Source organism: Manis pentadactyla, chromosome 4 (genome assembly GCF_030020395.1).
Source record: "Manis pentadactyla isolate mManPen7 chromosome 4, mManPen7.hap1, whole genome shotgun sequence".
In the NCBI taxonomy this organism is placed as follows: domain Eukaryota; kingdom Metazoa; phylum Chordata; class Mammalia; order Pholidota; family Manidae; genus Manis; species Manis pentadactyla.
Genome location: NC_080022.1, coordinates 71955647 through 71980728, shown reverse-complemented (window position 1 = coordinate 71980728; position 25082 = coordinate 71955647). Strand labels below are relative to the sequence as shown.

Genomic DNA, 25082 nt, shown 5'->3' with positions numbered 1-25082 from the left:
TCAGTTTTGATCACGCATTATGAACTACAAACAATCAGGTCAGATATGAATATTCGTTTGATTTTTATACTTGATTTATATGTGAATCCCACATTTCTCCCTTATTATTTTTTTAATAAAATGCTGAAGTGGTAGGTAGATACGAGATAAAGGTAGAAAACATAGTTTAGTGCTGTAAGAGAGCAAATGTAGATGATCAGGTGTGTGCCTATAGGCTAAGTATTAATCCAAGCTAGACAAGGGCAACAAAACATCCACGGATGCAGAAGATTTATCTCAAAACAGGGGGGGTGAGGTTCTAAGCCTCACCTCTGTTGATCCCCAATTTCTCACCTGATGGTCCCCCTGCAACTGTGCCTGTCTTAGGTTGTTCCTCCCTTGAGGAATCTTACCCGTCTCTGGCTAACCAGTCATCTTCCGGGGCCATACAGAGAAATGTAAAGTTGGTAAGTGAGAGAGAAGCCATATAGTTTGAAAAGGTTAGCTTTTTACTTCTTTGCAGATTTATGCCCTGTGGGTTTTATGCCCAGCATTTGTCTTGAGGTATCTTTACCACTTGGAAGAATTATGATACTCGGTAAATTTGATATGAGGCACAAATTCTATTTAAGGGTTGTAATTAGGAAGGAAGAAGAAAAGCTATAGAAGTAGCAGATGGAAGAAAACATGGGAAGATTGGTTATTTCTTTGACATATCTTCTTGTAGAGTAACTTAAGCATGTATAGGTTTTAAACTACTAATTAAATTGCACACACACATTTACATAATAGGAATACAGTTACATAACCAAAGCAGACTTACAATTACCAGCCATCTCCAGTGAAACCAAGAAAACCAGTTAGGCACCCTAAGCATTTGTGAAAACTTACCTATGATATGATGGATATTGTCTAACTGAATTTGAATAGTTTGAGAAAAATCAGACAATTTAAAACAACACATTCCTGGGAACTGTTCACATCCCATATGTTCTTTTAACAGTAGATAGTCTGTAGTCTCAAGATTTTGGAGCGCTGCAACTTGCACTTCTCCTCATTCTTGGTTGAGTTCCAACAGTATAGATCCAGTCAAATTTGTTATTTTACTGTATGCACAGGCCAGCTTAGATATCTCCCCCTTCATTCCAATGGCAATTCCAGGAACCAGTGGGATGAGTGCAGCTACAACTGCAACAGCGCTAGGATCTTTGTTGACATTTTTTGATGATCATCTTCTGGAATGACTCTTGCAGAGTATGTTGATGTTGGAACTTCTTCTTCATATCGTATCTTATTTCGTTTTCTGGGTAGCCAAATTGGGCTTTGATCCTCTGTATAAACACAAACAGACCCTTTGCCCACACTTTGATATGCCCTTTATACCATTGTGAAGAACTTATTGGAGGTCACCACACAGTAACTGCTTTTTTTTTTTAAGAGAAAGGAATATTATCAGAAAACTGTACTTCCATAGCTGATCATCTGACACCCTTTAAATGATCAAAATTAAGGATATTTAAAGCATGCATTAATCATTGATTTACAGTTAGTTTTATCCTACCAGGGAGTAATCCCCCCCTTTTTTTGTTGTTATCATTAATCTACAATTACATGAAGAATATTATGTTTACTAGGCTCTCCCCTATACCAGGTCCCCCCTATAAACCCCTTTACAGTCACTGTCCATCAGCATAGCAAAATGCTGTAGAATCACTACTTGTCTTCTCTGTGTTGTACAGCCCTCCCCTTTCTCCCAACCCCCCTTTATGCATGCTAATCTTAATACCCCACTTTGTCTCCCCCCTCCTTATCCCTCCCTACCCACCCATCTTCCCCAGTCCCTTTCCCTTTGGTACCTGTTAGTCCATTCTTAGGTTCTGTGATTCTGCTGCTGTTTTCTTCTTTCAGTTTTTCCTTTGTTCTTATACTCCACAGATGAGTGAAATCATTTGGTATTTCTCTTTCTCCGCTTGGCTTATTTCACTGAGCATAATACCCTCTAGCTCCATCCATATTGCTGCAAATGGTAGGATTTGTTTTCTTCTTATGGCTGAGTAATATTCCATTGTGTATATGTACCACATCTTCTTTATCCAATCATCTACTGATGGACACTTAGGTTGCTTCCAATTCTTGGCTATTGTAAATAATGCTGCGATAAACATAGGGGTGCATCTGTCTTTTTCAAACTTTAGTGCTGCATTCTTAGGGTAAATTCCTAGGAGTGGAATTCCTGGGTCAAATGGTAAGTTTATTTTGAGCATTTTGAGGAACCTCCATACTGCTTTCCACAATGGTTGAACTAATTTACATTCCCACCAGCAGTGTAGGAGGATTCCCCTTTCTCCACAGCCTCACCAACATTTGTTGTTGTTTGTCCTTTGGATGGTAGCCATCTTTACTGGTGTGAGGTGATATCTCATTGTAGTTTTAATTTGCATTTCTCTGATAATTAGCAATGTGGAACATCTTTTCATGTGTCTGTTGGCCATCTGTATTTCTTTTTTGGAGAACTGTCTGTTCAGTTCCTCTGCCCATTTTTTAAGTGGATTGTTTGTTTTTTGTTTGTTGAGGTGGGTGAGCTCTTTATATATTTTGGACGTCAAGCCTTTATCGGATCTGTCATTTTCAAATATATTCTCCCATACTGTAGGGTTCCTTTTCGTTCTATTGATGGTGACTTTTTCTGTACAGATGCTTTTCAGCTTAATATAGTCCCACTTGTTCATTTTTGCTGTTGTTTTCCTTGCCCGGGGAGATGTGTTCAAGAAGAGGTCACTCATGTTTACGACTAAAAGGTTTTTGCCTATATTTTTTTCTAAGAGTTTTATGGTTTCATGACTTACATTCAGGTCTTTGATCCATTTTGAATTTACTTTTGTGTATGGGGTTAGACAATGGTCCAGTTTCGTTCTCCTACATGTAGCTGTCCAGTTTTGCCAGGACCATCTGTTGAAGAGACTGTCATTTCGCCATTGTATGTCCATGGCTCCTTTATCAAAATCCATATAAGTTTGGGTTAATGTCTGGAGTCTCTAGTCTGTTCCACTGCTCTGTGGCTCTGTTCTTTTGCCAGTACCAAATTGTCTTGATTACTATGGCTTTGTAGTAGAGCTTGAAGTTGGGGAGTGAGATCCCCCCTACTTTATTCTTCTTTCTCAGGATTGCTTTGGCTATTCGGGGTCTTTGGTGTTTCCTATGAATTTTTGAATTATTTGTTCCAGTTCATTGAAGAATGTTGCTGGTAATTTGATAGGGATTGCATCAAATCTGTATATTGCTTTGGGCAGGATGGTCATTTTGATGCTATTAACTCATCCTAGCCATGAGCATGGGATGAGTTTCCATTTGTTAGTGTCCCCTTTAATTTCTCTTAAGAGTGACTTGCAGTTTTCAGGGTATAGGTCTTTCACTTCCTTGGTTAGGTTTATTTCTAGGTATTTTATTCTTTTTGTTGCAATTGTGAATGGAATTGTTTTCCTGATTTCTCTTTCTATTGGTTCATTGTTAGTGTATAGGAAAGCTACAGATTTCTGTGTGTTAATTTTGTATCCTGCAGCTTTGCTGTATTCCGATATCAGTTCTAGTAGTTTTGGAGTGGAGTCTTTAGGGTTTTTTATGTACAGTATCATGTCATCTGCAAATAGTGACAGTTTAACTTCTTCTTTACCAATCTGGATTCCTTGTATTTCTTTGCTTTGTCTGATTGCTGTGGCTAGGACCTCCAGTACTATGTTAAATAGCAGTGAGGAGAGTGGGCATCCCTGTCTAGTTCCCGATCTCAGAGGAAAAGCTTTCAGCTTCTCACTGTTCAGTATAATGTTGGCTGTCGGTTTATCATATATGGCCTTTATTATGTTGAGGTACTTGCCCTCTATTCCCATTTTGCTGAGAGTTTTTATCATGAATGGATGTTGAATTTTGTCAAATGCTTTTTCAGCATCTATGGAGATGATCATGTGGTTTTTGTCTTTCTTTTTGTTGATGTGGTGGATGATGTTGATGGATTTTTGAATGCTGTACCATCCTTGCATCCCTGGGATGAATACCACTTGGTCATGGTGTACGATCCTTTTGATACACTGTTGAATTCAGTTTGCTAGTATTTTATTGAGTATTTTTGCATCTACATTCATCAGGGATATTGGTCTGTAATTTTCTTTTTTGGTGGGGTCTTTGCCTGGTTTTGGTATTAGGGTGATGTTGGCTTCATAGAATGAGTTTGGGAGTATTCCCTCCTCTTCCATTTTTTGGAAAACTTTGAGGAGAATGGTTATTATGTCTTCTCTGTGTGTCTGATAAAATTCCGAGGTTAATCCATCCAGCCTGGGGGTTTTGTTCTTGGGTAGTTTTTTGATTACCGTTTCAATTTATTTGCTCGTAATTGGTTTGTTTAACTTTTGTGTTTCTTCCTTGGTCAGTCTTGGAAGGTTGTATTTTTCTAGGAAGCTATACATTTCTTCTAGGTTTTCCAGCTTATTGGCATATAGGTTTTCATAGTAGTCTTTAATAATTCTTTGTATTTCTGTGGAGTCTGTCATGATTTTTCCGTTCTCATTTCTGATTCTGTTGATTTGTATTGATTCTCTTTTTCTCTTAATAAGTTTGGCTAGAGGCTTATCTATTTTATTTATTTTCTCAAAGAACCAGCTCTTGGTTTCATTGATTTTTGCTATTGTTTTATTCTTCTTAATTTTATTTATTTCTTCTCTGATCTTTATTATGTCCCTCCTTCTGCTGACCTTAGGCCTCATTTGTTCTTCTTTTTTCCAGTTTCGATAGTTGTGATGTTAGACTATTCATTTGGGATTGTTCTTGCTTCTTCAAGTGTGCCTGGATTGCTATATACTTTCCTCTTAAGACTGCTTTCACTGCATCCCACAGAAGTTGGGGCTTTGTGTTGCTGTTGTTGTTTGTTTCCATATATTCCTTGATCTCTATTTTAATTTGTTCGTTGATCCATTGATTATTTAGGAGCATGTTGTTCAGCTTCTATGTGTTTGTGAGCCTTTTTGCTTTCTTTGTACAATTTATTTCTAGTTTTATACCTTTGTGTTCTGAAAAGTTGGTTGGTAGAATTTCAATATTTTGGGATTTACTGAGGCTCTTTTTGTGGGCTAGAATGAGGTCTATTCTGGAGAATGTTCCATGTGCACTTGAGAAGAATGTGTATCCTGTTGCTTTTGGATGTAGAGTTCTATAGATGGCTATTAAGTCCATCTGTTCTACTGTGTTGTTCAGTGCCTCCGTGTCCTTACTTATTTTCTGCCTGGTGAATCTGTCCTTTGGGGTGAGTGGTGTGTTGAAGTCTCCTAGAATGAATGCATTGCAGTCTATATCCCCCTGTAGTTCTGTTAGTATTTTTTTCAGATATGCTGGTGCTCCTGTGTTGGGTGCATATATATTTGGAATGGTTATATCCTCTTTTTGAACTGAGCCCTTTATGATTATGTAGTGTCCTTCTTTATCTCTTGTTACTTTCTTTGTTTTGAAGTCTATTTTGTCTGATATTAGTACTGCAACCCCTGCTTTCTTCACGCTGTTGTTTGACTGAAATATGTTTTTCTATCCCTTGACTTTTAGTCTGTACATGTCTTTGGGTTTGAGGTGAGTTTCTTGTAAGCAGCATATAGATGGGTCTTGCTTTTTTATCCATTCTGTTACTCTGTGTCTTTTGATTGGTGCATTCAACCCATTAACATTTAGGGTGACTATTGAGAGATATGTACTTATTGCCATTGCAGGCTTTAAATTCATGGTTACCAAAGGTTCAAGGTTAGCCTCTTTAGTATCTTACTGCCTAACTTAGCTCGCTTATTGAGCTGTTATATACACTGTCTGGAGATTCTTTTCTTCTCTCCCTTCTTATTCCTCCTCCTCCATTCTTCATATGTTGGGTGTGTTGTTCTGTGCTCTTTTTAGGAGTGCTCCCATCTAGAGAAGTCCCTGTAAGATGTCCTGTAGAGGTGGTTTGTGGGAAGCAAATTCCCTCAGCTTTTGTTTGTCTGGGAATTGTTTAATCCCACCATCATATTTAAATGATAGTCGTGCTGGATACAGTATCCTTGTTTCAAGGCCCTTCTGTTTCATTTTTTAAATATATCATGCCATTGTCTTCTGGCCTGTAGAGTTTCTGTCGAGAAGTCTGATGATAGCCTGATGGGTTTTCCTTTATAGGTGACCTTTTTCTCTCTAGCTGCCTTTAAAACTCTTTCCTTGTCCTTGATCTTTGCCATTTAAATTATTATGTGTCTTGGTGTTGTCCTCCTTGGATCCTTTCTGTTGGGGGTTCTGTGTATTTCCATGGTCTGTTCGATTATTTCCTCCCCCAGTTTGGGGACGTTTTCAGCAATTATTTCTTCAAAGACACTTTCTATCCCTTTTCCTCTCTCTTCTTCTTCTGGTACCCCTATAATACAGATATTCTTCCTTTTGGATTGGTCACACAGTTCTCTTAGTATTGTTTCATTCCTGGAGATCCTTTTATCTCTCTCTCTGTCAGCTTCTATGCGTTCCTGTTCTCTGGTTTCTATTCCTTCAATGGCCTCTTGCATCTTATCCATTCTGCTTATAAATCCTTCCAGGGTTTGTTTCACTTCTGTAATCTCTTTCCTGGCATCTGTGATCTCCCTCCGGACTTCATCCCATTGCTCTTGCATTTTTCTCTGCATCTCTGTCAGCATGTTCATGATTTTTATTTTGAATTCTTTTTCAGGAAGACTGGTTAGGTCTGTCTCCTTCTCAGGTGTTGACTCTGTGATCTTGGTCAGCCTGTAGTTTTGCCTTTTCATGGTGATAGAGATAGTTTGCAGAGCTGGGACGAGTGACGGCTGGAAGGACTTCCCTTCTTGTTGGTTTGTGGCCCTCCTCTCCTGAGAGAACAGCGACCTCTAGTGGCTTGTGCTGTGCAGCTGCGCGCAGACAGGGCTTCTGCTTCCTGCCCGGCTGCTATGGAGTTTATCTCCGCTGCTGCTGTGGGCATGGGCTCCGGCTGCTGCTCCAAAATTGTGGAGCCCCATTGGAGGTGGAGCGGCCGGGAGGCTATTTATCTCCGTAAGGGGCCTCCGTGCTCCCTGCTGCCCAGGGGGTTAGAGTGCCCAGAGATCCCCAGATTCCCTGCCTCTGGACTAAGTGTCCCGCCCTGCCCCTTTAAGACTTCCAAAAAGCAGTCACCAAACAAAAACAAAAACAAAAAAAAAACCGCACAGTTTTCTTTGTCCTCAGGCACCAGCCTCAGGCACCCGCTCACCGGTCCTGCTGCCCTGTTTCCCTAGTATCCAGGGCCCTGCACATGCACTGTGTCTGCGCTCTGTTCCGGATGGCTGGGGCTGGGTGTTCGGCAGTCCTGGGCTCCGTCTCCCTCCCGCTCTGACTATTCTTCTCCCGCCGGGAGCTGGGGGGAGGGGCGCTCAGGTCCCGCCGGGCCGGGGCTTGTATCTTACCCCCTTTATGAGGCAATGGGTTCTCACGGGTGTGGATGTGGTCTGGATGTTGTCCTGTGTCCTCTGGTCTCTATTTTAGGAAGAGTTGTCTTTGTTATATTTTCATAGATATATGTGGTTTTGGGAGGAGATTTCCGCTGCTCTACTCATGCCACCATCTTGGCTCCGCCTCCGCTTATGTTTATTTTTTAAGATTATTAAAGAAATGAAGGCCCTCAATTTTTAAATTTTATATAATAAGGTGACTTGATTAAAATTATATAACTATATGGGTCTTCAACTCAAGATTTTAACTATTTATTCCTTATGTCCTATATCCAATTCCAATTCAGCATCTGGCACATTCTACCATCAATACTACATCTTTAGTCAATCCATTGTCACCTTTCTAACTGATGTCTCTGCTTCCATTCTTGCCCTTCTACAGGCTTTCCATACTGCAGTCATTCTGACCTTTCTAAAATATTTTTAAATCATGTAACTCATTACCATAAAAATCCTCCAAAGGCTTCCACTTTACTTAAAATAAAGTATAAACTCCTTGAATTGGACTATGTGTTCCTTGCTCATCTTCTGATTTTATCTCCTCCTTATTATCACACTCCAGCTACACCGGCCTTATTTCAAGTCCTCATACTGAAAGCTTATTCCTATTTCTGGACCTTTACATTTTAGTGCTCTTCCAGTTCAGTTTGCTTTTCTCCTATCTCTTTACATGTCTGCCTCTTTATTAATGAAATCTTAATGATAACTCCTCAGAGATGCCTTCCTTGAAAACCCAAGCTAAAGCTTCTCTCTTGCCCCATCACTCTTTACTGTGCTTTTGTAAACTGACTTCTCAACTCTAAGCAGTAGCTGACACTGGCTTACTTATTTATGTGTCTGCCTCTTCCCATTAGAAGCAAGGTCCCTAAAGGCAAGGCCAAGTCTGTCTTGTTTACTTCTTGTGTCCTCGTTATTTAAAACAATGCTGGAACTGAGGCACATAGTAGGCTCAATAAATATTTGATGGCTAGACATGCTTTTTATCTTGAAACATTCCTGTTGAAATAGAAAGTGACTCATCATTCTCATTTTATAAACAGAAAGAGTGAGGCACCTTGAGGAGAATAACTTGACTATGTAAAAGATTGATCTGGCTTTAGAATCCTGGCCCTGTTTCTAGTTCATTTCTAGATTCTAGTCCACTACTCAAATCTATCTGGTACACTTGCTCTTTTAGCAGTACAAGGCTGAGTCATTGCCGTCACTTCCAGGACACTTTAATATGAGGAACAACCTTCAGAAATGTCTCCTGACATTGCCTGTAACCTTCAGTCAGTTCTAACACTGAAGAAATAATTTTACTTATACTGACAATCTTAAAACCAGTTAATTCTGTATATACCTTTTATAATCCTCAAATACAATCCAAAATGCAGGTCTCTTAAATCATTTAACATCTCTCAAACCATTATCCTATACTATCTCCACCCTGGCTCATTTTTCCAGTTCCACCAGTCCTAACAACACATTCTCCTTCTATTGTAAGAGAACAACCTAATTTTTTTACCTGATTTCTCTTTTAGAAAATTTCAGTTTAGCAAAGCAGACCGGCACACATACCAAAAAATTAAGCACCTAGGAGAGGTTAGGAAACTGAAGACTTCTAGAGTAAGTAATACATAAGCTAAGATTGAATGACTAGGAGGAAGTAGCCAGGGGAACTGGGAAGAAGTGGATAGAAGATAGGAAAAGAAGATGTAGATGGCAAAGGAAAAATCAGGCCTGAAGGCCTATACTCAAGAAGAGGTACACTTCAGATTCTGGCATATGTAACAGTTTTCCTGGAAGCCTTTTTAAATCTCTTCCACCTAATTTAGATGTACTCCTATGCACACAGCTCTGTAATTCCTTTATCATCGTTGGTATGTATCATTACTGCTTATCCTGTATCATCAGGATGTATCATTACTGCTTAACTTGATTTTCATTTTTTTAGTGGACTGTAAGCTCCTTGAGGGTAGGGACAAGATTGGAACCTGCCTATTAGTATCTCCTCAGCCCCTAGAACAGTGGATAAATTCAGTAGTCACTTAATAAATACTTAAGAAATAAATGGAAGAATGAATAAACAAAGAAATGAATATCAGTTATAAAAAGTATTTGAATTTTAATTTAAAAACTCCTATATAAAGCAGGTTGCATTTATTGTACAAAATAAAGAGTTGAATAATTTCATGTTTTCTATACTGAACTTGTATCAATACTGTGTACTACTTTAAACATAACAGTAAAACAGTAAGTACTGGCTATAATTTTATTATGTATTCCAAAAGCAGAGATTATGTAAAACTTAAGTTTTCTTTATAGTGATAAAAGATATATAAAAAGTTTTACCATGATATTGCCTCAATTTACTTTGTTCAAATAGCTTTTCAACTTTTTTTATTAGTTCTTCTCTGATTCTTTCTAGGTATCTTCTTTCTTTCTTCACTTGTTTCATTTGTTCAATAATCTCTCCTAAAAGTTCATAATCCATACTCTGCAATGTCTAAAAGCTAAAAAATTATTCATATCCTAAAATATAGAGTATAAAACTTAAAAAAACTTAAAGGTGGTTAAAACAGCAAGAGTAGATTTTACCCAAAACTCTGGGGTTTTTTGCTATAGTATAGCATCTGCTACTATGGGAAACCCTAAAAAGTCATTTCAATTGCCAAGAGTGATGTATAAGGAGATTTACATATATGTAAAGAACACAGTATGTCTCTTCTGCATTTACATATATGTGTAGAAACTAAGTAAAGCTCAAGTAGTTATACTTCTTGGTTTAATTCTTTTGGTAAATTTATCTTGGGCTTAAGTTATTGTACTTAAATATTACATCAGAAAAGTATATTTTAGAGTGCAGTTGACTTAAGCAACATGGGTTTGAACTGCAAGAGTTTACTTATACACTGATTTTTTCTAATAATATCTTGGAAAAATGTTTGTATATATGCAACAATTTGAAAAGCATTTTCTTTTCTCTAACTTACTTTATTGTAAGAATATGGTGTATAATACATATAACATATAAAATATGTGTTCATCAACTGTTGATGTTATTGTTAAGGCTTCCAGTCAACAGTAGGCTATTAGTAATCGAGTTTTAGGGAGTCAAAGTTATATGTGGATTTTTTATTGTGCAGCATGTGGAGGGCTGGCACCCTTAACCCCCACATTGCTCAAGGGTCAATGGTGTATTTTTATAATAAATAGGATTAGTGATTAAAGATATGCAGTAATCAATATAAATTTCATGTACTTTAACTTTTGTGGTAAAATATACATAATAAAATTTACCACTTTAACCATTTTTAAACATACAGTTCAATGGCATTATATATACTTACAATGTTGTGCAACTATGACCATCATCCATCTCCAGATCTTTTGTTATCTCCCTAACTGAAATTTCATATCCATTAAATAATAACTTCCCCATTAATGTTATTAAACCTCACTTCATAGAATCATCTGTACTTATAGTGTCATCATACTTACTCTCAATCCGTAATAAAGTTAGTCCTGGAGAAGGAGTAGGTTGACAAGGACGTGAAGGAAAATCAATGAGATCTGGTAGGGTGATGGATTCTTTTTTACCTATCTGTAAGCAAGCATGACAATCAGTAAGGTCTGGTAGAGTGACTCTACCAAGCATGGACAACATCTACAAAATGCTCAAAATACTCACCTGTCTATAAGCATCTGATAAGGCACAATAGCAATGCAGTTTTTCACTTACATGGTGATGAACTCCCAAATCTGTATTTATAATTACAAATTCTTTCTTGTGCTATAGCTTCTCCATTTCACTACTATTTGGACATTATATATAGGCATTTAAAACTTAACATTTAAAAAAAATCTGTTATTCCTTTCTAAACAGTATTTCTTTTCAAGATTTCTCAACTGTTACTTGTTATGATAATTTAAAATTTTTTCTAAGACAGCTTCTGATTTTTTTCATCTTGAGCCAACTGTGATAATTTATATTTACTTAGAAAATTTTTACATTTTCTATATGTTTTCTTATATGTTTATTTGTAAAAATATTTACATTTTAAAATTTTAGAATATACTTTATTGTCATATATTTTATCTTCTCTGTATTTGTGTTATATCACCTTCATCTTTCCTAATTTTTTGATGTTTCTATTGTTTTTTGATAAAATACCTTAAGATTTACCATTGTTAATGTTTCTTCCACTACCACTTTATAGATTTTAAATGTTTTCAATTCTGCTAGGTTTTTTACTTCATTTTTGTCTTCATTAAGCTCTTACTCCTAATTTGTTTATTTTATTATTATTATTCTGTTTTTTATTATTTCATTTCATTTCATTTTAACTGATAAGGTCAGGTTGCCACAGGATAATGGTAACACCCCAATAAGAATCTTTCACACATCCTCCCAACGATAAAAGGAAAGTAAATAAATCCTTTAATTTACACATACTTTCACTTACATGTAAGTGAGGAAATAAACACCCTAGAGCAGCAGTAGCTCTCAGGAACCATGTTGGAGCAGAGTCGATGTGGACTCTGCATTAGAGAGCGCTATACACAGATAACACAGTAAACATCAACCAAAGGAGAAGGGAGAGTCAGACTGTAAGGAAAGGATCCTGCCTGCGATGGAGAAATATGCTGAGAGCAAGGATAAGATCTGGTACATCAGATGTACTTCCTATGAGGAATCCAAAAGAGAGGGGCTTGTAAAATATAGGGGGCCGGAGGTGGTAATTATGGGAAGATAAAGCTTCTGGGAGAGAGGAAAATGCTCTAGAAGTGAGAGGTGCTCCTTCAGCGCTGCTTGATAAAAGAAGAAAGTGGCCAAGTTATGGGCTCTGATGAATTAAATTAGCAGAAGAGAATTAAAAGAAAATAGAACCCCTTCTCCAAAAGGCTCTATTTATTTAAAATTAAATAAACAACTGCATTTCACTATACCAACAGAAGAGGGTGCTCCTGATTTAAGAAGCAAAATAAACCACTAAAACACCCTGTTCATCTGTAGGAACACCTGTTACTACTGACACAGAAGAATCCAACACAAATAAGTATGGACAGCATCTACAAAACACTCAAGCATCCAATACAAAGTTACTTTTTAAAAACCCTCAAATTGACAACTAAGACAAACCCAAAACATGCATTTATTAAGAAAAGAAAAATTTAACAATAGTCCCAACATAGATTAAATATAATTAAGCAAGAATTTGCAGATGTTAACAAGCACCATAAATCAGAAATTTTACAGCACAGAATAAAAATGGAAAAACAAGAAGATGCGAAATGGAAGTTGGCCAAACCGTAAAAAGAAATTAAAGAAAAAACAAAATTGTCTTCGAAATTAGTAAATTAGCAGGTATCCAAGAAGGAACAGCTGTGACCAAAATTCAGAAAGGATAATGGAGAATGAAATAAAAGAAGCAAAGAAATGAAACATAAGGAAAATAGTAAACTAGATCAGAGAGAAAATAATAGATATAAGAGGTAAGGAAGATCTAAGGTGAGGCTAATTGTTGATCCCTGAAAAAGAAAAACAAAACAATGGAATGGATCTGCTATTTAAATTATAATTTTAGAAAACATTCTTGAAATAAAAGAAGTCCTGACTGTCATACTGAAAAGGCTCATCTTGTACTCAGATAAACCTGACCTAGAATTCTCAACTGAGATATAGCCTAGTAAAAGCTATTACACATCAAAGAAATCCTCTGGCCTTCCAGACAAAAACAGCCAAGTCAGTTTATGAGGAAAAGAAAATTGGGTTTGCATCATAGTTTCTAATGGGAACATATAAAACAAGACACCAGTACAGCAACACGTGAAGAAACTCAGTGGCAAAAAGGTATAAACCAAGCAGTTACAGCAAATCAAGCTATCTTTCATGTATCAAGGCACTAAAGCAGGAATTAGTCATTTTTTTCTGTAAAGGGCCAGAGAGTAAATAATTTAGGCTTTGGAAGCCACATCTGGTCTCTGTTATAATTCTTTCTTTAACTTTTTAAAAATGTAAAAAATCATTCTAGTCCCAAGCCTTACAAAACAGGCCTGGTTTGTCTATCCTTGCCCTGGACAAGTTTTAAATATGGAAGAAGTAAGGGAATATTGTACCTAGGAGCTTTTTGTATTAGTTGAGCTCAATCCAACTAAGAGATATTAAAAAAATCTCCTGCAAAAGAATTGGCAATAAGTGTTGAACATATTAAATTATAGGTCTGAGATTACAACAAAGATGAAGGGGATGAGGGTAAAAGCATAACATATATTGCATATAATGCAAATGTTATATTCTTTGGCAAAGTAGAAATAACAACTAAAAATACATGAGAGGAGAAAGGAGGGAAAAAGGTGATTATTTTATTGTCCTGATTATAGCAGGTAAGCATCAGAGAATAATTTTAGAGGTAACAAATTGAAAAACAGAGGCATACGTTTTTAGAAAGGAAAAAGGAGGACTAAGAATACTAGCATAAATGTATTAATATAAAGGTAAACAGCAGAACAGAAATATATTCTTTGTAAATATCATGATAAACCACATAGTAACTATAACATAAAAGGACAAATATGAGCTCAAACATATCAGTCCTATCAATAATGTAAATGGGCAAAACTCATCTACTAAATGAAGAAGATTCATACTGGCTCACAAAGCAAAACCCAAGTCTAAGCTGTATGTGAAAGGCATACATAAAACAAAGTAATTCCCAAAGGCCGGAAAAAAGTGGGGGAAGAAGGCAGGAGTATACCAAATAAATGAAAACAAAAAGAAAGCAGAGGTTAATATTTTAATATGTAACAAGGGAGAATTCAGGCCAAAAAAGCACTAAATGAGTCAAAGAAGGACACTTCATAATGTAAAAGTTACAATATTAATATTACTTAAGAACAACTTTGTACCAAATAGCACATAGATATCTAAAACAATTAGAAACCACAGGAGATAAAGGGATAAACAGTACACACAGTAACAGGAGATTTTAGTATGCCATTCTCAGTCCTAGACATAGAGGATGTAGAGAAAAAATAAGGATGTGGAATAGTTAAGGTATTCAGCAAGGTAGACTACAGATGAGGCAGCGAGGAGGGGAAGATATCTGCAACATACAAAAGCATCAAAGGATGATCTGTAGAGTATATTAAAAACTCACAATAATGAGAAATATTTGGCAAATAACCCAATAAAAATAGTTGGAAAGGTATTTTCCCAAAAAAAGTTACGAAAATGGCGTCCATAAAATGTATAAACATGATCAACTTTACAGGTGATCTGGGAAATTTAAATTCAAATGACAGTGAAACAGCCACAGACAGAGACAGTGAATTAAGCATTCACCAGACTGTCAAAAATTTTAAAGCATGCAGATAGCACATGTTATTAATATCCAGCAAAAATGGAACAATTATCTGCTGAATATTGCATGTCTTTGCTCCAAAACACACAGGTTCCAAGCTGTGACTCTCCTACCAGTCTGTCTTAGATTCCATTCAGCATTCCACTCCAGCACCCATCAGCATTCCTGGGTCAGCGGGACACATAAACTCAAGTGACAGCACTGTTGTGGCCCTCTTGGACCACACTGTGAGCTTTCTCTTGCTCTGGGCCCACTCAGTGTTGTCAGTCTTTTAGATTATTTGATTTAAAAAAAAAAAAAGGATTGGACAGGCATGTCCAAATACAGTAAGTCTCTCCCCAAACTCCAAAGAGGTCCATCAAGGGACTCATTTTCAATAGTAGCTGGGGCAAAATACAAAAACCTGGCTTTAACCTTAAAGGGTATACTCAATATGTCCCAGGCCATGAAACCCCCAGAAATCTCACTGAAATGTCAGGCCCCTGAATTTTCTTGAAGCTTATCCCCCACCCTCTACCCTCTAAGGTTAGAAAACATGGACATTTTAATCTGCAATTTCATTTCAATTTCAGTATAAATACTATGTTGCAATGCCACACTTAAATAAAAATTTTTAAATCATCCCTGATTCTCCTTTCTTCTAATATTAACTCTGTCATCTTCATTTTCCCAAAGAAAATGACTTAAAGGGAATGATAGATTTGAAAGTCATATTAAAAAATTATTCCATGAATATTACCTTTCATATTTCATATATTTTATTTAATATTCTGTAAACACAAATACAGCATCAACATTTTTAAAGTCAGCCAGAGACAATTATCATATTATCTTTCAAACTCATTAATAATCAACAAAACTACATTTAGTGTGAGGAATAAAATCATATTTCATTATATTATAGCTAGATTCAAATCACAGTCTAATGTCTATATAAGGTACAATAACTTGAAATTTCAAAACATATTTTATTTGTAGTTCTTTTGTTTATAAAATCCCGCATCTTATTATCAAAAGACTATATGCAAAACTATTGTTTAATCCTACAATTTTGAGTGAAATTATTCAATGTGAAACTCAAGCATACTGAGCAGTTTGCCCAGAACCAAGAATCTAAAAGACACAGAAAAATTAGTTCTAAGAAAGGCAAAATGAAGACAGAAGTTTTTCTGTCATTAGGTTCCCTCTGACGACAAAATGACTACAATAGAAATAAATTTAAGCAGTAAATTATCCCTGATTATATTGGAAAGGAATGTTAGTATATAACAATAAAGATCCAAGGTAATTTTAAATTAAAATGTCACTAATGTCTCTCATATCTTTTTTCTAATTAAAAATCCTTATAACAGTACAGGGATATCTCACTCTTTTACTTATAGTTTAGATCATAACAAGGGAATCAACATCTAATTACCTTTTTTTTTGCTGCTAAAATAACTATTAATTTGAATCTTCTGGTGATCCTGTCAATTCAGAATTTCCAATTTCATTTTTCCCAGTCATGTTTTCTTTTGGAGTGGGCTTTCTCCCAGCTGTTCATCCCAGTTGACGTTCATCCATGACAAATAAAGTTTGTAATATTAAGAATATACTAAAGTGAAATTTTGTTTTTATAAGGACACATTATAATCTTATCCTATGTTTCAGAATCTCCATGAACTTCACTATACCTGACATAAGGCAACAATTTCCAAAGTGAATTTCACAAAACATTAGTTTACATAAAAGGAGAATTCTTTGGTCAATTCAGTTTGGGTAAATTGGATTAAGCAACCCTAACATGAATACAACCCCCCGCTTATCCCCCAACACATCCCACTGCAAGATTTCTCTGACAAATCTTGCTATGACAATGTGAATCTGTAAGAGTAGTGTTGATTCAAAATTGTCTACAGAAAGCTTCTGCCAAAAGCATCTTTTGAAATAGTATTCTGAGGACTACTCAGGAACATGCTGGGAGTCAATGCAGAGCATATAATACCATTTGTTATTTCATATACATTTCTATTTATAAAATTTCCCATCATTATAACAGAATTTCTCCATCTAGGAAAATTATACAATCTATCTTTAAAACATTAGCACTAACATTCTATACAATCTATATGAACAGAAGATCCATGAATGTGGCCATGTTAATGCAGATTTTTTCCCCCATGGAGAAATCATTTTTTTCTCATTTAGGAAAAAAAATCAATGAGTCATATTCATATTTGAAAAGTTATTTTATAAAGGTTGTGACAATATTTTGCAACCTGAAGCCCATATTGGTTTAATTTTAGTCTGGCTGCTACCATTTATTTCCTAGCTTTCACTTAAGGACAACAAACAGAGATTTTCTAAAAGATATATAATGCAAAATGTCCAAAAAATGGATATACCAGCCATTTAAAAGCTAATAGTAAATACCTCTCCCTACCCACACCCACCCCTCACCCACCCCACACCCAAAACACACACAAAAAGAAACAATAGAACAACTCAGTAGATTCTGAGTTACACTTTGACAGGAATAGAAAACATGTATCTTTTATTCCTAGTAACAGTTTAGAGCATGATGCACTGTACCATTCAATACCTATGCAATTTAATGACAAAAACAATGCAGGCCTATTTATTGTTAAAAAAATCATAATACACTGTTTTGAGAGCTATACTAAATATATGTATAAAATGTTATAGATTCACAGAAAGGGAGTGAAGACTATGAAACTGTTTTGAATTTTGAGATATTTGCCTGGCCAAGAAGAGAGTAAGAGGAATTTAAGCAAAGAAAATGGCATTTGCAAGGCAGAGTACTAACGTGTGAAGCATTTTTGGCAATAGTCAGAAGTTCAGTGTAACTCCACACAGTGTTATAAAGCTCAGGCTTTAGTCGAACACACAACAGTTCCAGTACTGGCATTGTCACAGTATGTGTGACTTCTGGTAAGTTATTTCTCTAACTTCAGTTTATCTCTAAAATGGCATAATGCATGTAAAGCTCCGAGTACAGTACCCAGTCTTTAGAATTCTCTTGACTTCAAGTTCTGATTTCCATTTCACTGCATTTGTTAATTCAGATCTTTATTACACCTCAGTCTATTCTCTATTTTGTCACCTAAGTTGTTTTTCTAGAACTGAAATCCAATCATGCTAAAAACCTCAGATGGCTTCCCATTGCCTATAAAACTCCTTAGCTTTGCAAGCAGTGTTCCTTGAAGTTCAAGTCCCTACCTATCTCTCCAATTGTACCTCATGGTACTTTCTTCTCCCCTTCCTACCCCTGAACTATAATAATAACAGTACTATTATTGATAATAGCAAAAAATCATTGAACCAGCCACCACATTAAGCAAATCCTGAAGACTCCACTCATAGCATGATCGACGTGAAGGAAATCTTCTGAAGTTAGACAATAAACAATCTGCCTGGCCAAACCTTCACAACTGTGGGTTTGAAGTCAGAGTATGAAGAGCTCTCTATACCATTTTAAGGAATTGGGCTTTAAGTAGTAATCGATGAGTATTTCAAAGGTCTTTAAGCAGGGAGATAAAGAATCCAACTTGTAGCAAGAATAATGTTGCTGACATCACTCTAGAGGATTGATTGGAAAGGAGATTATAAAGAAGGTAGTCAAGATGTTTTTAAGGTTCCTTTACCCTAAGAATGTTATTCTACAATGCAAAATTCCAAAGCTTAAAACCTGAACAACTAGAAGAATAATGAAACTGAAGAAAGAAGTCAAGAAAATATACTGGCTTGGGGGCAACAGTGGAGTCAAGTATTAAACATGTTAAAGTTGAGGTATGTCAAAAATGTGATGTGTAGCACAGATCCATGGTGAAGAACAGGAGATAACTGGTGGATTTTGCACTCTCATGCATGACTAAAGTGCAATTGTGAAATTTGGCAATTTCAAGAGACTACACAACTATCATCAATAAATGGCAGTGTATATGCAGAAAAAAATCAAGGAACTCCATCTCACATCACATTAATAAAAATTAATTCCTGGTAATTAGTTAACAAAATGTGAAAAACAAACCATAAAATGTTTGCAACTTAATATAGAGCTCCATTTTTAAAATCTCAGAGTAAAAAAGGGAGTTTTTAAATAAGACATAAACTGTAAAAGAAAATTCCAATAAACGATTACATTAAAATATAAGAACTGTAGTTCTACTTCTGCTTAGGATGTAAAAAGACAACAGTGCTTCCACCTGAATAAGGAGAAAACAGTAAAAAATCTATAAAACGGTAATTCTTCTTGAACTCTTCAAAGAGTTGAGGTTACAAAGAATTGAATTCTAATTCTCATTAAGGAGAAAAAAACTAATTGTTTCACCTTTAGCAGAGCATAAAAGGAAGAGGTAACTAACATTAAAAGAAATTAGAATAAAACAGCTAAAATTTTTATGAATTCTAAAGGCTAACTGTTAGGCTGGAGGAAGGAAAAACAAGGACATGCAAACAGAACAGGGAGATGCCATAAGGGGAGAACAGACCAGACCCCAAGGTCCGTGCCTCATATGGAAAGGGGACAGCTTGTCCTGAATTCCATCCTTCAGATGTGCCAACTAAGACCCGGATGTCAGCCTCCTCCCTCTTGGAAGGAAAAAAAGTTTCTAGTTGTCTATTATGTCACCTTTAGCCAATCATACCTCTCCACACCCCCTAGGATAGCTTGCCCACTCCTCCCCCTCCTAACCCCTTATAAGCCCCCACCTCCCTGACTGGGTGTGACTTCCCCAGCCTGTAATACCCAGACCGTGGAACATCACCTGGGAGTTGCACTCAAATAAACTATTTGGCCCTTTGTTGCCTCTCTTTGCCTGCTTATTTCGGCTAGAATTTATTGGAATTTATCTTACACTAACAAGTCTACCAAGATAGTTTGGAATCTCCAGGGTCCCAAGAGACAGAGGGGTCCATACTTAATACCAAGTTCCTTTCCATATGCCTCTATCATATGCACAAAAGAAAGACTTAGGGGCCAGTGCAGGAGACCTAAAAGGGCTATCAGTGAACATAGGTATTAAATGCTCTCTCTTCTCTCTCACAAAACAAAAGCCTTAAGGCAATGGGGGAGGAGCAGGAAATTCTCCCATCACAGGGTCTGGGCAAAAATCCACTGGTGCCCAAGGAGGGACAGAGCAAAAGCCATCTGCCCTAGGGAGAAGAATAGGTAACTCCACTCCTACCAATAGTGGCCTACAACAGCCTTGCCTCTAGGAGAGGGGAGGAAACCCTCACAGCACCAGTCTTAGGCAAAGGCTGAAGAAAGGGTGGAAGCAAAAGATGTCAGCATTATCTTGGCCCCAGGATTATGCAACAGATACAAAACATAGATATAGTAACACCGGGTGAGAGAAAACAAACTCTCCTAACTATAAAATGTCATTTTCCCCTGATTTTTAATCTCTTTAAAAGATGACTGACAGTGCAAAGTAAAAATGCATTGTGGATTTTATATGTGGAAGTAAAATATATGACAATAGCACAAAAGATTTGAGGGAGGAAATGGAAGTATATTGCTATCAGGTTCTTATATTATGTATGAAGTGGTACACAATTTCAAAGGAGACCTAAAATTAAGGATGTACCATTATATAACCTAGAGCAAGAGTCAGCAAACTTTTTCTCAAAGGGCCAAACAGTAAATATTTCAGGCTTATGGCCTTTGTCACAACCACTCAAGTCTGTCACTGTAGTGCAAAAACAGTCATTGACAATATGTAAATGAATGGGCATAGCTGTGTTAAAAAAAAAGTTTATTTATTAAAAAACAAGCAATTGGGCATGGATTAAAATAAAGTAAAAATAATAGGTGTTTGCTGACTTCTACCCTGCAGACCATTAGAAGTTCTTAAAAATGAGGAATAAGTAATAAGTCAATAGTGGAAATAAAATTGAATAATAAAAAACTACTCAATCCAAAAAAGGTCAAGAAAATAGAAAAAAAAACAATATAATAAATAAGAAAAATAGACAACAAGTAGCAAGATGGGAGATTTAAAACCAACCACATCAATAATTATATTAAATGTAAATGGTCTAAACACCCCAATTAAGAATCATAAATTGTCAAGTTGGATTAAACAGTAAGATCAAAATACATATTGTCCACAAGAAACCCACTTTTAATATGAAGTCATCAGTAAAAGTAGAAGAATAGAGAAAGATACACCATACAAACACTAATCAGAAGAAAGCGAGAGTGGCTATATTAATACTAGAATAAGTAAACTTCATAAGAAAGACTATTACCAGAGATAAAGAGAAATATTACATAAAAAACAGGGTTCAATTCATCAGGAAGACATAGTAACCCAACATATGCTGCATCTAATAACAGAGATTCAAGATACACAAAGCAAAACTGATAGTTGAAGATGTTAATTTCCTCTCTGTAATTGCTAGAGCATGTTGATAAAATTTCAGAATTTCTTTCATCAAAGGAAACGCAAAGAGAATGTTTAAGAAACATAAAGAGAACAAAAAGACAAGCCACAAACTAAAATATGGAATTAATTATATACAAATACACATATGTGTGCCCATATATATATATATAAGTCATAAATATTTAAATGAAATGGCAGAAAATGGGCAAAACACTTCAATGAAGGCAAATTCAAATGGCCACTAAACTTATAAAGATATGTTCGACCAACATATCTCAGAAAAGAAAAAAATATTTGGAGTTAAAAATTCACTGCAAGGATTTAACAGAAGATTAGACACAGCTAAAGAAAGAATTAGCAAGATAAATTTAGAAAAAAGATCTGAAGAAATTATCCCAGAATGCAGAACAGAGAAACAACAAATGTCTGATAGAATGGCAAGATTCAGTAGGAACTTTCAGATGTCGCTACTGGGTATAACCACTTTGGAAAACACAGGGACATTATTTAGTAAAGTTGAACATGTGCATACAATGCCAATCTTAAGTATATTCCTTTGAGATCCTCTTGCACGTGCATTTAGGAGTCATGTACAAAAATGTACAAAATAGCTTATTTGTAATAGCCCCAAACTGGAAACAAACTGTTAGACTGGAGGAAGGAAAAACAAGGACATGCAAACAGAGCAGAGAGATGCCATAAGGGGAGAACAGACCAGACCCCAAGGTCCGTGACTTATATGGAAAGGGGACAGCTCTTCCTGAATTCCATCCTTCGGATGTGCCAACTAAGATCCTGATGTCAGCCTCCTCCCTCTTGGAAGGAAAAAAAGTTTCTAGTTGTCTATTATGTCACCTTTAGCCAATCATACCTCTCCACACCCCCTAGGATAGCTTGCCCACTCCTCCCCCTCCTAACCCCTTATAAGCCCCCACCTCCCTGACCTGGTGTGACTTCCCCAGCCTGTAATACCCAGACTGCGGAACATCACCTGGGAGTTGCACTCATATAAACTACCTGGCCCTTTGCTGCCTCTCTTCACCTGCTTATTTTGGTTAGAATTTATCTTACACAAACAAAATGACCATCAGCAGAATAGATAAATAGATTATGATATTGTCATATAATTGTCAACAATTAAAATATTAATCCCATAGTATATGTGACAACATGGTTGAATCTTCTAATTACAATGTTGAGTAAAAAAAGGAAGTCCAAAATAAAATGCTTTCAATATTATTCCATAGAAATAAAATTCAAAACAAACTAAATTTTGTTAAGGAATACCTGTTCAGGTTATAAAATTGAAAGAAAAACAAGAAAACAATTATTTAAAAATATCAAATAGTTGTTACCTCCACTGGGAAGGAAGAAGATGTGACCAGTGAGACATACACAAGGTTGGAAAGGTCTTTTGAGAAGAAGAAAAACAAAAAGAATTACCTTGGAAACAGTCATTAAACTTCTAAAACAAATATCAGGACATATGTATGAAGCTGTATTTAGAAAAAAGTTGCTTGTTGAACTATTCATAATAGCAAAAACATTAATACAGGGTTGAATAAATAAATTATACCACAAGGGAATACTATAATGATGTAGATCTAAATTTATTGATATAACTGTCATATATTCTAAAATAAGAGGCTTTTAATGGGTTTGCATGTGTCCTCATTTTTAGAAGTTAAAAAATACTGATTACCTACAAGAACTGACAAAAGTAACTAGAAAAATAGATACCAAAATACTAACAGAAGCTATCTCTGGATGGTGAAATTATTGTTAATCTTTATTTTTGTCTTTATACTTATTGATATTTCTGAACTTTTTAAGGTGAGCATACACTGGCCTCTCATTTATAATTGTTTAGGAGTGAAGCAACAAGAAATTAATACCATTTAAAAACTACATTTGCACAAAATTTGTAGTATTAGATACTCCCACAAAAGATTTTTGGGGGGTTTTGTACAAGTTCCATAGTTAGGAATTTGGCCAGTCAATGGTATGAAATAATGACACTACTCATAGCTTTATGTAGGGTAATTGCCCACTTCATTCGCCACTTGACTCTACTTTTCAGGAACACTGGGATTCCCCTCTTAATTTTTTTCCCCAGGTGTCCTTTTCCATTGATAGTAAAGTCAAAGTCTTTCTAATCATGACTAGAAAGCAATATTTAACACTGCAGAGAGATGCCTAGATAAAGAAGGAGGTAGACTCTCAGCATCTCACTGGCATCAAGTGGCAAAATAGGTGGATTTCATCCAGGTCTCATCAGAAATAGTAAATCACATCAGAACAGTAAATATTACACACACCTGAGATTAAAGAAGGTGCCAAATTTGACATATCTCTGGGTATAGAAAAAACAGACTACAAGAATTGCTTTGACTAAAGGTGGAGGAAAAAATGCAATTGACTTAAGAACAAGAGTATGTTACAGCTGTAATGGATGCTGCCCTTAGTTTCAGGGGGATTCATTTTATTTATAAACATTTAGTGTATTTGCTTCTCTACCATAGTTTATTTCCTGTATGCAATAAGGTGAAAGAAAACAATGATTTTGCTTTCAATTGATTCTTTGAGTGTAGTATGAGCTTTATATATTAACTTTCATTTCTTAATAACCTATCACTTTTTAAGAACTGAATTATAAGTAAATTGATGGGTGTGATCATATAAAAGATTTAAAATTCTTTGAAATACAACTGTCTCCCAACATTAAAGTTGTTTTGCTTTGGTTTGATAGCTTTCCTGGCTAAGATCCTTCTGGACTTAAAATATCAAGTTTTTACTCAGTAATTACTTGTTTTCTCTTCTCCTTTAGCCTTAACTTTATCTGAAACTGTTACAAGAAAAATAAAGGTGGTAGAATTCATTCAAGTACCATAGGTATTTTGATTTTAGCATGGTACTTAAATTGTTTTTTTCCTCCCACCTGACAAAACTATTTTTTTAATTCTCCAAACTGAATTTTTAAATGCTCATATTTTGTAAGGCTACCCAGAACTTGCTCAGACCTGACTGCTAAGATGTACTACAATAACCTCTCTGTCTTTCCCATTCCAGTTGAAATTACCTTTTTCCCAATTCTTGTTAAGAAGCTCTTCCAAAGTGTTTTCTAAAAAACTGGGATCTGTTCCAGGTTGTTCCTTGGGCAAAACTATACTAACTGGTCTATGGATTATTCCATCAGCTGCAGCAACATCGTTAGTCTGCTGCCCATCTAAAGAAACTGTTGATGCTGAATAAATATTTCCTAAGTGATCCATTACAGGAAGCAAATATAACTCTGGTTGAAGAGCCTAAAAACATATAGGAAAAAATTTTTAATTAGTTTGTAATTTAAAACACAGTGAGTTAAAGATTAACACAATTTTAAAATGTCACATTACGTACATATGGAGGAGCAAATGATTTGAGTTTCAGTTCTGATTCTTGCTTTGCCTTTACCTAGAAATAAAGATTTGAGAAAAAATTAAAGCTTTTGTAACATTTTTCAATTACTTTAACACTTACATCTTTTTTTTCACAGAAGGTACATATCTGCAACACAGAAATCAAATTTAAAAGCTGATAACTAAGGCTAGATTCTAGGAAATGTAGATTATAACCCTATTTCTATTCACCATACTAAACACAGAAATTCTATGTTATTTAACAATAATAATTATGGCTATCACTTACAAGGACTCACTATGTGCCAGACACTATTCTAAGTGCTTTACATATATTAGCTCAGTTAATCCTCACAATACAGATCATAGGCACACATAGTATATGTAGTTCACCATGAGACTGAGGCAAAGAGAAGTTAAGTAACTTGCCCAGGATTTTATAACTAGGAAGTTTCCACGCTGGGATTCAAAATCAGATCATCT

At 35.8% G+C, this 25082-nt stretch overlaps 1 protein-coding gene across 1 annotated transcript in view; it reads right to left on the bottom strand.

The window, feature by feature from the left end:
- Nucleotides 1–8667: 8667 nt before the first annotated feature.
- The window catches only part of SPATA1 (spermatogenesis associated 1), a 36417-nt gene continuing 20002 nt past the window's right edge, over nt 8668–25082 (bottom strand). Inside the window, 7 exon segments of the mRNA XM_057499460.1 lie at nt 8668–8750; nt 9801–9923; nt 10950–11056; nt 15438–15494; nt 16230–16347; nt 24281–24506; nt 24601–24654. Coding sequence (XP_057355443.1) covers nt 8668–8750; nt 9801–9923; nt 10950–11056; nt 15438–15494; nt 16230–16347; nt 24281–24506; nt 24601–24654 — 768 coding nt within the window.